The sequence below is a fragment of the Saccopteryx bilineata genome, chromosome 11 (assembly GCF_036850765.1).
Source record: "Saccopteryx bilineata isolate mSacBil1 chromosome 11, mSacBil1_pri_phased_curated, whole genome shotgun sequence".
In the NCBI taxonomy this organism is placed as follows: Eukaryota; Metazoa; Chordata; class Mammalia; order Chiroptera; family Emballonuridae; genus Saccopteryx; species Saccopteryx bilineata.
The window spans coordinates 41,588,003-41,606,163 of NC_089500.1; the positions used below are offsets into that span (position 1 = coordinate 41,588,003).

The following is an 18,161-nucleotide window of genomic DNA, read 5'->3' on the forward strand; positions in this document are numbered from 1 at the left end:
TAAAACCCAGAACTTCTACCCCCAAAAGTTTCCTAGTGGCTGTTTGGGTAAACCCCCCATTGCCCCGCCTTGCAGTCTCTGAACTGACTACTGTCATGTCACGTTATTCCGTCTGTTCCAGAACTGGGTGTCAGTTCCCCTGCTCAGCTTCAGGTTCTCTTTTTTACCATTCTTTTAGAAATGCAACTCAGTATCATACTCAGTTTATTTTCAAATAGGTATCCCTCTACCTGACAGTCAATAAATACTCAAACATGACCAAATTATTCACTTTATAAAATTTTTAAAAAACAATTAAATTTGCATATATGAAGAAATGTAACACACCGGACAAGTTACAGAGTATAGTCTCAGGTTTATGTGGAATTGACTGCTTTTGAAAATTTTTTTCAAAGAAAATCTTCATACTAATATACATCTGACCATGTAATATACTGAAGAGACACACATATCTGGCCAGCACATTAACTCCTAATGTAATGCCATAAATCAACTTATTTCCTTTAAAACTTCACTAAATAATTCCAAGGAGTACAACAAAATATTAAAAGCTCCCAGTGTTCACTCTAAATTAGGCAGTCTTCTTTGACTTTTTCTTCTCTGCTTCTTCCTTTTCCTTTTCTATTGCAGTGACTTGTAATTCAATTTCTTTGGCACTAAACATCTGGAAAGAAAAAAAGTAAAAAACAAATTGCAATTATACCAATAGTTTCTAAATATTTACAATCTGAAATAAACCTATTACATCTTAAAAGTGCTATTTTCTATTTATAACTTTATTACTTCAAGTATACAATGAAATGTTTCAAAGGGTCAACAGCAACATTCTTGTAACTATTATGGACAAAAACTAGAAACCTCTCACATTTCCACTGTCATTGTGCTAAAAAAAGAAAACAGGGTAAAATGTGATACTGCATTATATATCCTACATAAAAATATAACTTTAAAACTATTTTTTGAAAAAAATCTCCTATTTATTGACTTATATTTTATTTTATTTTATTTTTTATTTATTTATTTTTTTACAGAGACAGAGAGAGAGTCAGAGAGAGGGACAGACAGGGACAGACAGACAGGAACGGAGAGATGAAAAGCATCAATCATTAGCCTTTTGTTGCGCATTGTGAACCTTAGTTGTTCATTGATTGCTCTCTCACATGTGCCTTGACCACAGGCCTTCAGCAGACTGAGTAACTCCTTGCTCTAGCCAGAGACCTTGGGTGCAAGCTGGTGAGCTGTGCTCAAACCAGGTGAGCCCACGCTCAAGCTGGTGACCTCACGGTCTTGAACCTGGGTCCTCTGCATCTATCCACTGTGTCACCGCCTGGTCAGGCTATTTCTATTTTTTAAAGATTTTTTTATTTATTCATTTTGGAAAGAAAAGAGAGAGAGAGAGAGAAGGAGGGGAAGGAATAGTTAGCATATGTGCCTTCACCAGGCAAGCCCAGGGTTTCAAACCGCTGACCTCAGCATTCCAGGACAACACTTTATCCTCTGTACCACCACAGGTCAGGCCTATTTATTGACTTTTTAGAGAGGAAGGGAGAGAGAAACACTGATTTCCTGTTGCAATTATTCATGCACTCATTGGTTTATTCTTGTGTGTACTCTGACTAGAGATCTCACCTGCAACCTTGGCATATTAGGATGACACTCTAATCAACTGAGCTACCTGACCAGGGTTCTAAAATGACTTTTCTTTGTGACAGAGACAGAGAGACATAGGGACAGAGACAGAGAGACAGAGGGACAGACAGACAGGAAGGGAGATAGATGAGAAGCATCAAGTCTTCATTGTAGCACCTTAGTTGTTCACTGACTGCTTTCTCATATGTGCCTTGATGGGGGGCTCCTGCAGAGCCAATGACACCCTGCTCAAGCCAGTGACCTTGGGCTCAAGCCAGTGACCTTTGGGCTCAAGATAGTGACCATAGGGGTCATGTCTATGATCCCATGCCCAAGCCAGCGACCCCATGCTCAAGGTGGGTGAGCCCACACTCAAGCCTGCGACCTCGAGGTTTTGAACTTGGGTTCTCCACATACCAATTTGATGCTCTATCCACTGTGCCACCACCTGGTCAGGCTAAAATTACTTTAATTCAAGACTTATTCTATTCACGAGCAAAAAATTCATTACTGAACTCCCCCTATCCAACCCCACTGTATGATTCTCTGATAGGGTTTGACTATTTTATCAGCTCATAAAGTAGCCATAAAAGATAGGATAAAGATGATTTACACTGCTTTATTTACAACTCCCTCACTAAATACAAATCAAAGAGTTTTTATTTTATTTAAATCATTTTTATTTTATTTTAAAAATATTTTTATGTTGCCTGACCAGGCAGTGGTGCAGTGGATAGATCATTGTCTGGGACGCGGAGGCCCCAGGATGGAAACCCTAAGGTCGCTAACTTGAGTGCGGGCTCATCCGGCTTGAGCGTGGGATCATAGATGTGACCTCATGGTTGCTAGCTTGAGCCCAAAGGTTGCTGGCTTGAGGAAGGGGTCACTTGCCCTGCTGGAGTCCCCCCAGTCAAGGCACATATGAGAAAGCAATCAGTGAACAACTAAGGTGCCTCAACGAAGACTGATGCTTCTCATCTCTCTCTCTTCCTGTCTATCTGTCCCTCTATGTCCCTCTCTCTCACTCTCTGTCTCTGTCAAAATTATATATATATATATATATATATATATATATATATATATATATATATATAATATTTATTGATTTCAGCAAGAGGGGAAAGGAGAGAGAGAGAGAGGAATATAAAACACTCCTGTGTGTGCCCTGACCGGGAATCAAACTGGCAACTTCTGCGCTTCGGGATGATGTGCTAACCAATCAAGCCATTTGGCCAGGGCAAATCATTATTTTGTTTAAAATCAGAGATGGGAATAAGTTGCTCAGGGTCATATTGTTAAACAAACTGATCTGCTAGAACTTAAATCCAAATCTATGAAACTCCAAAGCATGTGTTCTATTTGCCACATGGCTTATCCTGAAATAATACCATGTGGAAGGATACTATAAGTTCGCTGCCAGGACTCATACCATCTTACCACTCATAAGTAAAAAACATATATAACTGGGTGTGTGTGTGTGCATCTGTGATGGGGCTTGAGAGGTGACTCTGGACTGAGTGGTTCTGGGTCGCTGTGGTGTTGGTACATGTGTCCAGCAGGAGTGACAACCTGGCCTAGTTCCAATCTCCACATTCTGTGTTCATTATCCTATTTATTATGTGGGGCTGTGTAGGGGAACACCCCACCATTCTGTCCCTGTTTCTCTAATTCACTGAAACTTTGATACTGCCCTATTCTCATATCCCCATTTGTTGGTTACCTAATAAAATATGGGAATGTGGTATCATAGCAACAATGACAACAAGCCCCTCTAAAACAAAAACAAAACCCTACTGCTCCACATAGCACTGATTTCAACACCACTTCCTCTTGAAATATTTCCCCTAAAATGAAGAAAAAGTATATGTAAAATAGTTTTAGCATACTTTTTATATAGTTTCTCTTACTCTCAGCTAAAAAAGAGCTAGTTGGCAAACTACACTGTAAAGTTCTACCTAATGAACGAGAGTGAATGATAGTGAACAATTTATCACATTATTCTGAACAATTTATTTTATGGTCCAGCAGTTTTAACCCATAATGGCTGACAAAATTGATACAGAAAGGTTATCACACTAGATGTTAAAATTCAAGTCTTAACAGTGGTTCACAGCACTTTTAAATGAAATATGGAGAAAATAGATACAAAACCAGTAGGCAATGAAGAACGGGTGGAGGTTTTTTTGACACAATGAAGGATAATATTATGTTAAAAGCCTAGAGGGCGAACAATGATATAAACAGCAGTTGAATGACACTAGCTAGAAGCATATCTTGGTTTCAGAAGATCTAAAAATACAGGAAGAGTAACTGCTCTCTCTGTGGTACCAGGAATGAATCTCCATAGTGAATATGCTAAACTGACCCCATGAAGGACTGACTCAGTAGGGGTTCCTACTTATAAGAACATATACTAAATGTGGTAGGTCTATATGTAGATCTCAGCACCTCTAGGTCTTCACAAGGGGCTAGGGCTAGGTAACAGTTTGCAATAAGCACATACAAATTAGTGAGTATTAGCTTACAGATATAAAACAGAAGTGGCCATAGTGTCAACAGATGCTAAGGGATGTGTAAGACTTCTGAAGATTCTACAGGTGTCAACATTTTAACTTTTGTCAAACTATACTACAGATACAGTAATTCCTCCGATTTGGTTAATGACTTACTTTCAAAGGTTGGTTTCTTCTTATTATAGCAAGTTCAATGTTTTTTCCACCAGACTGGACCACCTAATGTACAACAAGTGCAATATTAGAATTACTGCAGGAAAATTTGTGTTTTAATAAGCAATTGAATGAGAGGGAAAAACCATGCTTTTCTGAATATGCTTTATTAGATCACTTACTTCTAGCAATGCTCTTATTGCTAATTTGATAGCATCATTGTCGTTAGCTATAGCATCTTCTGTGTAATTCTTTTCTAGGAATTCTCGGACAGTTTTAGCACTTCGGCCTATTGCATTTGCCTTGAAAAATAAAAGATAACTCTTAATATCATTGCAATATAAAGGAACTTATGGTTACTAAGTGAAATTTAAAGGTTTACAGGGTTGCTCCAGTTTGTCTTAGCATAATTGCTAAATGAAAAGTGTAGGTTTGAAAACTTAGCAAACATTACAGCAGCTCATATGGTTACTATATGAATAATCTATAGTGATGGCATGAGTAATTTTCAAATATATTAATGCTTTATACTGACCAATGCTTTCTATTTCTTTGATAGCTCCCAAGTTCTTGATAGCCAGAAGAGAGTAAAAGAGTTTAAACTCCAAAAAATGTGGGGAGACAAGCAGGTGTGCCTTTGCAATATGGTGCAAAAGGAAGAAAGACGAGGAAAAAAAGAACATCATTGTGAAGAAGAACGCTGTTTACATGAAGAGAATTGTGCATCGTTTTCTTAGAACTTAGAATAAAGTATAGTAATTATTAATTTATTATCATTTTTGACTCTATAAGCAAGAGGATTTCTTCCCTTGCATTCCTCATTTTTCTATGTCCGTCAGAATTTTTCATCAAATGAAGGAAAGCACAAACTTTCCTGGCTGCATGGCTACAGGTAGTATATGGCATGTTCAGTCTAAATTCCAGAATAGTTACTAGTGATGATAATGATGATGGTAATTTACATTAACGGAGCATTTATGTGCCCCGCACTATGTTATGAATTTTACATGAATTACCTCATCTAACCTAACCATCTCACAAACAATTAAATAGATACTATTACTAACTCCAATTCATGGGTAAAGAAATGAAGAGCTGGAAAGGTTAAAACAAGTGTTCTTAATCTCAACGCTACTGACATTTTGGGCCAGATAATTCTTTGCTGGTGGTTTGGGGAGGCTGTCTTGTGCAAGTTTAGCAGTCTCTATTCACTAGATACCAGTGGCACTGCCTGATCCAGTTATGGCAACCAAACATGTCATATATTGCCAAATGTCCCTTAGGGGGACAAAAATCACCCTATCTGTGAACCACTGGCTTAACTAATCATGCTCCAGATCACATAGAGGGTAAACAGAAGAGCTGAGCTTTGAAACCAAGGAGAATGAACTGACAACCAAAGCTTTGAACTCTAAACACTACGCTGCCACATATCCCTTTGCTACGATGAATCTAGAGAGTTGAGAGATCCAGCGATAGGGTCATCCTCTCACTAAAGGGTCCTAGCATTAAATGGGGATGCTTCAGTTCCAACAGGTTAGTATCATGATTATAGGGAAGCGATCTCACAGAAGATGTTTAGGAACTGAGCACACCTTCCGTACTACATGAGAGCACATTGTTCTACTGCTTCAAAGAACTTTTTCCATGTCTTTATGTTTCAGGGGCTTAAAATAAATAGTGTAAAATTTTACACTGATTTTGTGGCCTTGACATTTCACTAAGATCAAAGGTAAAATCTTCAGCCTTGTGGAATTTTGGAATTTATTAGCTACTACTCTTTTGGGGGCTGGGTTGGGGTGGAGGGTAACTCACCGGTTGCTGCCCAGAGGAAGTACATGAAGTGCGATTTCTCCAAAAAAACTCACTGAACTTTTAAAGGTTACCTTCTAAATTCCTGGTGACTTTCCTGTCCACTATTCCAACTGCAGATGTCAAAATTCTTTAACTCTTACCTACTTGACATTTCTTAAAATCCAGCCACTTCTTGCCACACTCATATCCCCACCCTCCCTCCAACTTCATCGCTTACTCAGCCCACTTCAGCAGACTGATAGATTTTTAATGTTTTCCCTACTATCTAGACTAATGATGATTTTCTTTGGCAAAGAATATTAGTTGCCACTCCCAATAACCAATCTTCCTTTGTGACAGGGCTCTAGATGATGTGCCTGTTGAAAAATGTTATTTACTAGCCTCCATTATCAAATAGAATATACAAGTGGAAGTAACTGGGTGAACTTCTTGAAACCTTTGCTGCTTAGAATGCAGACATGTTGGCTGGAGGTCTAGCAGACACTGAGAGCATGGGAAAATATAATAAAAAATATAATAAAAATAACAAAAGACAAATAAAAAGATAATAAAAAAGACAGACATCAGCATGTGCCTACCTTCAAATTTCTCATTATTTGAGAGAAATAAATCTGTGTTAATAATCATCACATCTCTGCTGTTATGAGCCCAAAACAATACCTCTTGGATACAGCTCTGGGTGGGTCTTGTGACACACTGCCCAATCCCCTTCAGAAAAGAAAGCCTTGTTCCTGTTTTGAAGTATTACTGACAATAGCAAAACATGCCTCCAAAAGCATCAACATTGTTAGTTTTTTTTTTATAATTTTTATTTTTTTATTTTTTATTTATTCATTTTTAGAGAGGAGAGAGAGAAGGAGAGAGAAAGAGACAGAGAGAGAAGGGGGGAGGAGCTGGAAGCATCAACTCCCATATGTGCCTTGACCAGGCAAGCCCAGGGTTTTGAACCGGCGACCTCAGCATTTCCAGGTCGATGCTTTATCCACTGCACCACCACAGGTCAGGCAACACTGTTAGTTTTGTAACATCAAAGCTTTGGTCATCTGGAGGATTATTGTTTCACTGAATTATGAAGATCCTCCAAATGTTAACTCATTTAATTTCTAAAAGAATTATGCTAATTAATTTCATGGCCAATCTCACCAGAGAACTCTCTACTGAGAAATAGTCAAGCTCATTGTGAAAAATAAATGTTTTCCAAAATTTTAATTTTTGTTTGAAAGCTGGACTTTATCATTAGCAACAAATACTGTCAGTTGTTTCCTTAAAATAAAAGGCTTGGATCATTCATTCTTGAGGAGACGTCCTACCAAATTTCCAAACCTGAATAACCACAGTTATCCTGCCCATTGTTCTACCAAGTAGATAAAAAATTGACTAGTTTTGCTTACTATTCAAACAACTGCATAACTGTTTTTCAAAACAACCACTGTACCTGTAATAGATGTGCTTTAATAAAGCATACTTTCATTATATAGTACAGAATATTAAAAGGTGAAGTTTTTAAAATAAGATTTTAAAAATTGAGATATAATGAACATATATTAGTTTCAGGTATATACATAATATAGTGATTTTCTATTTGTATATATTGTGAAATGATCACCATGATAAGCTTAGTAATATTTATCAGTACATATATTTAAATTTTTTTCTTCTGATGAAAAAATGTCGAGATTTACTAAAGTAAAAAATTTCTACTATTTCATCAAAGACAACTTTTGTGAAAGCTGAATTTATTACTTTACTGCAAATGCATGATTGGTAAAGAATACAATGAGTACTAATATTATTGGATAGTAGGGAACCAATGTTTTATCCACGAAGTACTCTTACAACATCAGAGAAAATGTCCACAAAGTGAGAAAGGAAAGTATTGCCTTAGTTTTATTATGAAAAGAGTTTTTACTATTTACAGGAATCTGAAGACCACATTTTGAGATCTGCTACTTTATACTATCTTTTCTGTTTGGTTACATCCTATAAGCTTATAAGGCCAAGAAACTGCTACATAATACGAATTCTGCTTTGTAGCTTTTTAAATTACAATGATGGCTTCCAAATCTGGCAAGACAATAAATCATCTGGGAAGAACCCCTGTCCCAACACAGTCAGGGATTATGACCAGCTGGCTTCTTTTAATTTAGTTTCTGCTTAAGTATCCCTTCCTTTGAGAAATATTCCCTCTGCACACAACCTAAATTAGCTCCCTCTTGTGCTCTAGGACAGTGGTCCCCAACCCCCGGGCCGCAGACCGGTACTGGTCCATAGGCCATTTGGTACCGGTGCACAGAGAAATAATAAATAACATACATTATTTCCGTTTTATTTACATTTAAGTCTGAATGATGTTTTATTTTTAAAAAATGACCAGATTCCCTCTGTTACATCCGTCTAAGACTCACTCTTGAGGCTTGTCTCGGTCACGTGATACATTTATCCATCCCACCCTGAAGGCCGGTCCGTGAAAATATTTTCTGACATTAAACTGGTATGTGACCCAAAAAAGGTTGGGGACCACTGCTCTAGGACATGACCCAGCAGTATGGTTTTATCATTACACTTATCTCTACTTAAAGTCAAATTAAACAAAATTGTAAGTTGTAGAGTTATATACATAATGTAATACTAATTATATAAAATGTAAAAATATGCAAAACAGTTCCTATTATTTATGGATACTTCCATGTGCAGTGAAAGTGTAAAGTTATGCATAGAAAAGATAAACACCAAATTTAGGAACCGGTTTTCTGGAGCAGGTTGGGAGGAGATGTAGTAGGAGGGGAATGACACTAGGATTACACAGGAACTTTCAATTATATTCAGGTGACATGTGGACCTTTTTAAAGCTTTTCCTCTAAGTTTTTAAAAGCTATTAGTTAGGATCCAGGTTCAATTCCTGGTCAGGGCACATACAAGAATCAACCAATGAATGCATAAATAGGTAGAACAACAAATCAATATTTCTCTCACTCTCCCTCTCTCTCTTCTTCTCTAAAAATCAATAAATAAAATTACAAAAAATAAAGAAAGCTTTTAGCCAGGATAATGGTATAAGACATAATGTTTTTCCTTTTTTTTTTTTTCTTTTTAAAAATGTAAGTGGGATGACGTCAGAGTAATGGCGGGGTAGGAAGCAATACCGATAAATCTCCCCCAAAACTCAACAAGATCTTCAACCAGAAACAGAAAAACCTATACTTGGAGCTTCCAGATGCTTCGCAATACACCCAAAGGTATGATTGAGTGAAAAATTGGCTAAATATATAACCAAACCCGAAGGAAATAGGGAGTAAGAAATGCTCCGCCTTCCTCACTAACCTAAACAGGGCGGCTTTCTCTGGTAACTGTGAATATAGAAACTGAGGCGGGCAAAGGGGGTGAATAGATCCAGGTCGCCGCGGCACAAACGGCTGAACCAGGCTGTGGCACGGAGATCCAAGCCGAGGAAAATCTGATCCTGTGGCAACCCGGGCAATACAAGCTAACACTCGCGCCAAACCCAAACAAAGAAAGACAAGCGGAGCGGCCATTTTACCCGGTCTCCTGGTTGGTGCGCAGTTAGTGGGCGAGAATTTCTTCCTAGGCCCCGAGAGTGGGTGCCCGTGTTGCCCCACGGAGAGGCAGGGTCAGAGGCCTTTCTGTGGGCCGAGGGCAGAGTCTCTGGGCAGCCCCAGCACCCTGGGAAAGCCACGCACGGGAGGGAGTGAGACCTAATTCCAATGGTGGAGATTTTCCGTGCTGGAGAGTATTTCACTCAGAGAGAAACGCGGCCGGCCTCATATCCTGGTTTGCACGCGCAGATAAGGAGTGAGCAATTCCTCCGAGTGCCTCGGCAGTGCGCGCCCGTGTTATCGCACAGAGGGGCAGAGTCAGGGGCCTTTGTGTGGGCCAAAGCGGAATCTCGAGCCGCCCCAGCGCCTTGCAAAAGCCGTGCACGGGGACGGAGCAAGACTGAATTCCAATGCTGCAACTTTTCCCCGAGGTTGGGGGTTTCACTCAGAGCGTGAGACTGCTGGCCGGATATCCTGGTCGCAGACAGTGAGTGAGAGTTTCCTCCAAGCGCCCCGGAAGTGGGCGCCCGCTTGTGTTACCGGACAGAGTGGCAGAGCCAGAGGTCTTTGAGTGGGCGGAAAGCCCGCCTGATTATACTAGCAGCTCTGACTGACTGAGCCTTACCCAGAGCCCTGTGCTGAGTGGAAATAGAGTGGGGAGTTGCCAGCTCTTTGAGCCTCTTACTATCCAGGCAGAGGCAGCAGCAACCCCATAGCTGGATTATCAGGCTACTAATTGAGGAAAGAAAGACTAGGAGAAAGGCTCCAGGAACACGGACTCTCTCACTGTCAGAGCCTATAAATGCTAATGAGCTTCAACTGCCAACGAGACTAAAGCACAATACATGACATTGCCATAGAGACTTATCAACTGCAAACCTCTACCTGAGCGTGCCAAAGGGGCAGAACCCGGGGTACAGAGTCACCGACCAGGAAGAGGGAGAGAAAAGAAAAAGCAAGAAGATAACCTCTCAAAATCAAGAATAATCTGCAGACTTTATAACCTATCCCATTTTATTATATTTGTTCGTTTGTTTCTCTTATCTTCATTCTTGATACTTTCTTTTCCTCCTCCAATTTGGCTGATTAACTCTCTACCCGTCTTACTCTCTCCTCTCCTTGAACTACACTACCCATAAGTGTTACATCTCCCATTATCTTTTCTCTTCTCTTCCTTTCTCTCTATGAGGGTTGCACCCCAAAACCCTTAACTCTCTCTCTCTCTCCTTTCTATTTTCTTCTTTTAGTGGTTCCCTCTTTTTTTCTCTCTCTTTCTTTTCTCCCTCTATATTAGTTTCTTCCTTTCTCCTTTACATCTCCTCTCATTCAAACCTCAATAACAAACAAATTATCTTATCTGGGACTCAAACCTATGTTTGTGGCATTTTGGGGGGTTTTTACTTCACCTTTTTAACTCACTAGCAGTGCTCCCATCCCTGGCTCTCCATATTATCTAGTTCTTGTTCCACTAAATACAATAGTAATTTTTTAATTTGTCCCCCCAATTTTCCGTTTTCCTCTTATTCCTCTCATCATAACTCTTAGACAACCAACACCTAAAAGCAAATCATTTTATTCTTGACCCAAATTTTTTCCTTATTTGCTTTTTGTGGGTCCATATGCTCTTTTTTTTTCTTTTTTCTTTTTTTTTTTTTTTTTTTTTTTGCCCCTTCATTACTTTTCCTCAATTCAGGCCCTCCATCACAGGCATTGTTTGTTATAATTCACAGTCCACCACAAGATTTTCTCAAGAAAGAGGGGAGAGGAGAGGAGAGGAAAAAAGGAGGGGGGGAATAATTTCCTTTTTTTAAATTTTTATTTTATTTTATTTTTCTTTATTTCATTATTAATTTTTTTTTGAAAAAAAAAACAACTCTTTTCGATTTTTTATTTTTATTTTTTTTAACTTTTTATTCTTTATTAAATCTCATTAATACTATCAACAAAACCACCCTCAGATGCCATTAAGGAAGAGAAAATCGAATATCATGGATACAAAAGAAAGAGAGGTAACACAGCTAGATGAGGAAAAATCTATGGAGAAAAAATTTAATATATTGGAAACCTTGGAGCTAAATGACAGAGAATTCAAGATAGAAATCCTAAAAATCCTCCGAGATATACAAGAAAACACAGAAAGGCAATTTAGGGAGCTCAGAAAACAACTCAATGAACACAAAGAATATATGTCCAAGGAAATTGAAACTATAAAAACAAATCAAACAGAGATGAAAAACTCAATTCACGAGCTGAAAAACGAAGTAACAAGCTTAGCTAATAGAACAGGTCAGATAGAAGAGAAGATTAGTGAAATAGAAGACAAGCAACATGAGGCACAACAGAGAGAAGAAGAAAGAGACTCAAAAATAAAAAAAATGAGAAAGCCTTACAAGAATTATCTGCTCCATCAAAAAGAATAACATAAGAATAATAGGTATATCAGAGGGAGAAGAGAGGGAAAATGGAATGGAGAACATACTCAAACAAATAATAGATGAGAACTTCCCAAGCCTGTGGAAAGAACTAAAGCCTCAAGTTCAAGAAGCAAACAGAACTCCAAGTTTTCTTAACCCCAACAAACCTACTCCAAGGCATATCATAATGAAATTGACACAAACCAACAGCAAAGAAAAAATTCTCAAGGCAGCCAGGGAAAAGAAGAATACAACATATAAAGGAAGGCCCATTAATTATCATCAGATTTCTCAGCAGAAACTCTACAAGCTAGAAGAGAGTGGACCCCAATATTTTTTTTTATTAATTTTTATTTATTTATTTTTTACAGAGACAGAGAGTGAGTCAGAGAGAGGGATAGACAGGGACAGACAGACAGGAACGGAGAGAGATGAGAAGCATCAATTATTAGTTTTTCATTGCGCGTTGCAACACCTTAGTTGTTCATTGATTGCTTTCTCATATGTGCCTTGACCGCGGGCTTTCAGCAGACCAAGTAACCCCTTGCTGGAGCCAGCGACCTTGGGTTCAAGCTGGTGGGCTTTTCCTCAAACCAGATGAGCCCTCACTCAAGCTGGCGATCTCGGGGTCTTGAACCCGGGCCCTCTGCATCCCAGTCCGACGCTTTATCCACTGCGCCACTGCCTGGTCAGGCAGGACCCCAATATTTAAAGTCCTGAAAGAGAGGAACTTTCAGCCACGAATACTATACCCATCAAAGCTATCCTTCAAATACGAAGGAGAAATAAAAACATTCACAGATACAGAAAAGATGAGGGAATTTATCATCAGAAAACCCCCACTCCAGGAATTACTAAAGGGGGTTCTCCAATCAGATACAAAGAACAAAAAAAAAAAAAAACAGAGCCACAAGTAAAAGCTCCAAGAAGAACACAATAAAACCAAATTTAAACTGTGACAACAACAAAAAGAAAGAGGGGGAGAAGATGGAGATTAACAGTAGCAAAGGACGATGGAGTGCAAAAGTACTCACAAAATAGTTCGCTACAATGAACAGGGTAGGGACCCTTTTCATTACTCAAAGGTAACCACCATTGAAAAAACCACCACAGAAGCACATGAGATAAAAAAGATAGCAACAGAGGAAAGATGTATGGAATACAACCAAATAAAAACAAAAGATAGAAAAACGAAAGAGAAGGATCAAACAAGACACAAAACTAACAGAAAGCAAGATATAAAATGGCAATAGGGAACTCACAAGTATCAATAATTACACTAAATGTAAACGGATTAAACTCACCAATAAAAAGGCACAGAGTAGCAGAATGGATTAAAAAAGAAAATCCAACTGTATGCTGCCTACAGGAAACTCATCTAAGTAACAAGGATAAAAACAAATTCAAAGTGAAAGGCTGGAAAAACAATACTCCAAGCAAATAACGTCCAAAAAAAACCAGGTGTAGCAATACTCATATCGGATAATGCTGACTACAAGACAGGAAAAGTACTTAGAGACAAAAATGGCCATTTCATAATGGCTAAGGGGACACTGAATCAAGAAGACATAACAATTCTTAATATATATGCACCAAACCAAGGAGCACCAAAATATATAAGACAGCTACTTATTGATCTTAAAACAAAAACTGACAAAAATACAATCATACTTGGAGACCTCAATACACCGCTGACGGCTCTAGATCGGTCATCCAAACAGAGAATCAACAAAGACATAGTGGCCTTAAACAAAACACTAGAGCACCTGGATATGATAGACATCTACAGGACATTTCATCCCAAAGTGACTGAGTATACATTTTTCTCCAGTGTACATGGATCATTCTCAAGAATTGGCCATATGTTGGGCCACAAAAACAACATCAGCAAATTCAGAAAAATCAAAGTTGTACCAAGCATATTTTCTGATCATAAAGCCTTGAAACTAGAATTCAACTGCAAAAAAGAGGAAAAAAATCCCACAAAAATGTGGAAACTAAACAACATACTTTTAAAAAATGAATGGGTCAAAGAAGAAATAAGTGCAGAGATCAAAAGATATATACAGACTAATGAAAATGACAATACGACATATCAGAATCTATGGGATGCAGCAAAAGCAGTGATAAGAGGGAAGTTCATATCGCTTCAGGCATATATGAACAAACAAGAGAGAGCCCAAGTGAACCACTTAACTTCCCACCTTAAGGAACTAGAAAAAGAAGAACAAAGACAACCCAAAACCAGCCGAAGAAAGGAGATAATAAAAATCAGAGCAGAAATAAATGAATTAGAGAACAGAAAAACTGTAGAAAAAATTAATAGAACAAGGAGCTGGTTCTTTGAAAAGATCAACAAAATTGACAAACCCTTGGCAAGACTTACCAAGGAAAAAAGAGAAAGAACTCATATAAACAAAATCCAAAATGAAAGAGGAGAAATCACCACGGACACCGTAGATATACAAAGAATTATTGTAGAATACTATGAAAAACTTTATGCCACTAAATTCAACAACCTAGAAGAAATGGATAAATTCCTAGAACAATACAACCTTCCTAGACTGAGTCAAGAAGCAGCAGAAAGCCTAAACAGACCTATCAGTAGAGAAGAAATAGAAAAAACCATTAAAAACCTCCCCAAAAATAAAAGTCCAGGCCCTGATGGCTATACCAGCGAATTTTATCAAACATTCAAAGAAGACTTGGTTCCTATTCTACTCAAAGTCTTCCAAAAAATTGAAGAAGAAGCAATACTTCCAAACACATTTTATGAGGCCAACATAACCCTCATACCAAAACCAGGCAAGGATGGCACAAAAAAAGAAAACTACAGACCAATATCTCTAATGAATACAGATGCTAAAATACTAAACAAAATACTAGCAAATCGAATACAACAACATATTAAAAAAATAATACATCATGATCAAGTGGGATTCATCCCAGAATCTCAAGGATGGTTCAACATACGTAAAACGGTTAACGTAATACACCATATCAACAAAACAAAGAACAAAAACCACATGATCTTATCAATAGACGCAGAAAAGGCTTTTGATAAAATACAACACAATTTTATGTTTAAGACTCTCAACAAAATGGGTATAGAAGGAAAATATCTCAACATGATAAAGGCCATATATGATAAACCATCAGCTAACATCATATTAAATGGCACTAAACTAAAGGCTTTCCCCCTTAAATCAGAAACAAGACAGGGTTGTCCACTCTCTCCACTCTTATTTAATGTGGTACTAGAGGTTCTAGCCAGAGCAATCAGACAAGACAAAGAAATAAAAGGCATCCATATCGGAAAAGAAGAAGTAAAGGTATCACTTTTTGCAGATGATATGATCCTATACATCGAAAACCCCAAAGAATCCACAAAAAGTCTACTAGAAACAATAAGCCAATACAGTAAGGTCGCAGGATACAAAATTAACATACAGAAGTCAATAGCTGGCCCTAGCCGGTTGGCTCAGCGGTAGAGCGTCGGCCTAGCGTGCGGAGGACCCGGGTTCGATTACGGCCAGGTCACACAGGAGAAGCGCCCATTTGCTTCTCCACCCCTCCGCCGCGCTTTCCTCTCTGTCTCTCTCCTCCCCTCCCGCAGCCGAGGCTCCATTGGAGCAAAGATGGCCCGGGCGCTGGGGATGGCTCTGTGGCCTCTGCCTCAGGCGCTAGAGTGGCTCTTGTCGCAACATGGCGACGCCCAGGATGGGCAGAGCATCGCCCCCTGGTGGGCAGAGCGTCGCCCCTGGTGGGCGTGCCAGGTGGATCCCGGTCGGGCGCATGCGGGAGTCTGTCTGACTGTCTCTCCCTGTTTCCAGCTTCAGAAAAATGAAAAAAAAAAAACAACAAAAAAAACCAGAAGTCAATAGCCTTTCTATATGCCAACAATGAAACAACTGAGAAGGAATTCAAAGGAATAATCCCCTTCACGATTGCAACAAAAAAAATAAAATACTTAGGAATAAACATAACAAAGAATGTAAAGGACTTATATAATGAAAACTATAAACCATTGTTAAGGGAAATCGAAAAAGATATAATGAGATGGAAGAATATACCTTGTTCTTGGCTAGGAAGAATAAATATAATCAAGATGGCTATATTACCCAAAGCAATATACAAATTTAATGCAATTCCCATCAAACTTCCAATGACATTTTTTAAAGAAATAGAGCAAAACATCATCAGATTTATATGGAACTATAAAAAACCCCGAATAGCCAAAGCAACCCTAAAGAAAAAGAATGAAGCTGGGGGCATTACAATACCTGATTTCAAACTATATTATAGGGCCACGACAATCAAAACAGCATGGTATTGGCAGAAAAATAGACACTCAGACCAATGGAACAGAATAGAAAGTCCAGAAATAAAACCAGATATATATAGTCAAATAATTTTTGATAAAGGGGCCAACAACACACAATGGAGAAAAGAAAGCCTCTTCAATAAATGGTGCTGGGAAAACTGGAAAGCCACATGCAAAAGAATGAAACTGGACTACAGTCTCTCCCCCTGTACAAAAATTAACTCAAAATGGATCAAAGATCTAAACATAAGACCTGAAACAATTAAGTACATAGAAGAAGACATAGGTACTCAACTCATGGACCTGGGTTTTAAAGAGCATTTTATGAATTTGACTCCAATGGCAAGAGAAGTGAAGGCAAAAATTAATGAATGGGACTACATCAGACTAAGAAGTTTTTGCTCAGCAAGAGAAACTGATAACAAAATAAACAGAAAGCCAACTAAATGGGAAATGATATTTTCAAACAACAGCTCGGATAAGGGCCTAATATCCAAAATATACAAAGAACTCATAAAACTCAACAACAAACAAACAAACAATCCAATAAAAAAATGGGAAGAGGATATGAATAGACATTTCTCCCAGGAAGAAATACAAATGGCCAACAGATATATGAAAAGATGCTCATCTTCTTTAGCTATTAGAGAAATGCAAATCAAAACGGCAATGAGATACCACCTCACACCTGTTCGATTAGCTATTATTAGCAAGACAGGTAATAGCAAATGTTGGAGAGGCTGTGGAGAAAAAGGAACCCTCATACACTGTTGGTGGGAATGTAAAGTAGTACAACCATTATGGAAGAAAGTATGGTGGTTCCTCAAAAAACTGAAAATAGAACTACCTTATGACCCAGCAATCCCTCTACTGGGTATATATCCCCCAAACTCAGAAACATTGATACGTAAAGACACATGCAGCCCCATGTTTATTACAGCATTGTTCACAGTGGCCAGGACATGGAAACAACCAAAAAGCCCATCAATACATGACTGGATAAAGAAGATGTGGCACATATACACTATGGAATACTACTCAGCCATAAGAAATGATGACATCGGAACATTTACAGCAAAATGGTGGGATCTTGATAACATGATACGAAGCGAAATAAGTAAATCAGAAAAAAACAGGAACTGTATTATTCCATACGTAGGTGGGACATAATAGTGAAACTAAGAGACATTGATAAGAGTGTGGTGGTTACCGGGGGGAGGGGGGAATGGGAGAGGGATAGGGGGTGGGGAGGGGCACAAAGAAAACAAGATAGAAGGTGACAGAGGACAATCTGACTTTGGGTGGTGGGTATACAACATAATTGAACGACAAGATAACCTGGACTTGTTATCTTTGAATATATGTATCCTGATTTATTGATGTCACCCCATTAAAAAAAAAAAATTAAAAAAAAAAAATGTAAGTGCATGTGTAGAGCTAAGAATCTGTTGTAGCCCTGGCCGGTTGGCTCAGCAGTAGAGCGTCGGCCTGGCGTGCGGGGGACCCGGGTTCGATTCCCGGCCAGGGCACATAGGAGAAGCGCCCATTTGCTTCTCCACCCCCCCTCCTTCCTCTCTGTCTCTCTCTTCCCCTCCTGCAGCCAAGGCTCCATTGGAGCAAAGATGGCCCAGGCGCTGGGGATGGCTCCTTGGCCTCTGCCCCAGGTGCTAGAGTGGCTCTGGTCGCGGTGGAACGACGCCCCGAAGGGGCAGAGCATCGCCCCCTGGTGGGCAGAGCGTCGCCCCTGGTGAGTGTGCCG

The 18,161-nt window shown here is 38.9% G+C and overlaps 1 protein-coding gene across 1 annotated transcript in view; it reads right to left on the bottom strand.

Annotated features, from left to right (window-relative positions):
* Nucleotides 1–571: 571 nt before the first annotated feature.
* PSMA8 (proteasome 20S subunit alpha 8) overlaps nt 572–18,161 on the bottom strand; it is a 43,824-nt gene continuing 26,234 nt past the window's right edge. The window contains exons 5-7 of the mRNA XM_066247108.1: nt 4,478–4,597; nt 4,299–4,361; nt 572–664 (exon numbers count right to left, since the gene is read on the bottom strand). Of these exons, the coding sequence (XP_066103205.1) occupies nt 572–664; nt 4,299–4,361; nt 4,478–4,597 (276 nt within the window). The remainder of the gene's footprint in view (nt 665–4,298; nt 4,362–4,477; nt 4,598–18,161) is intronic.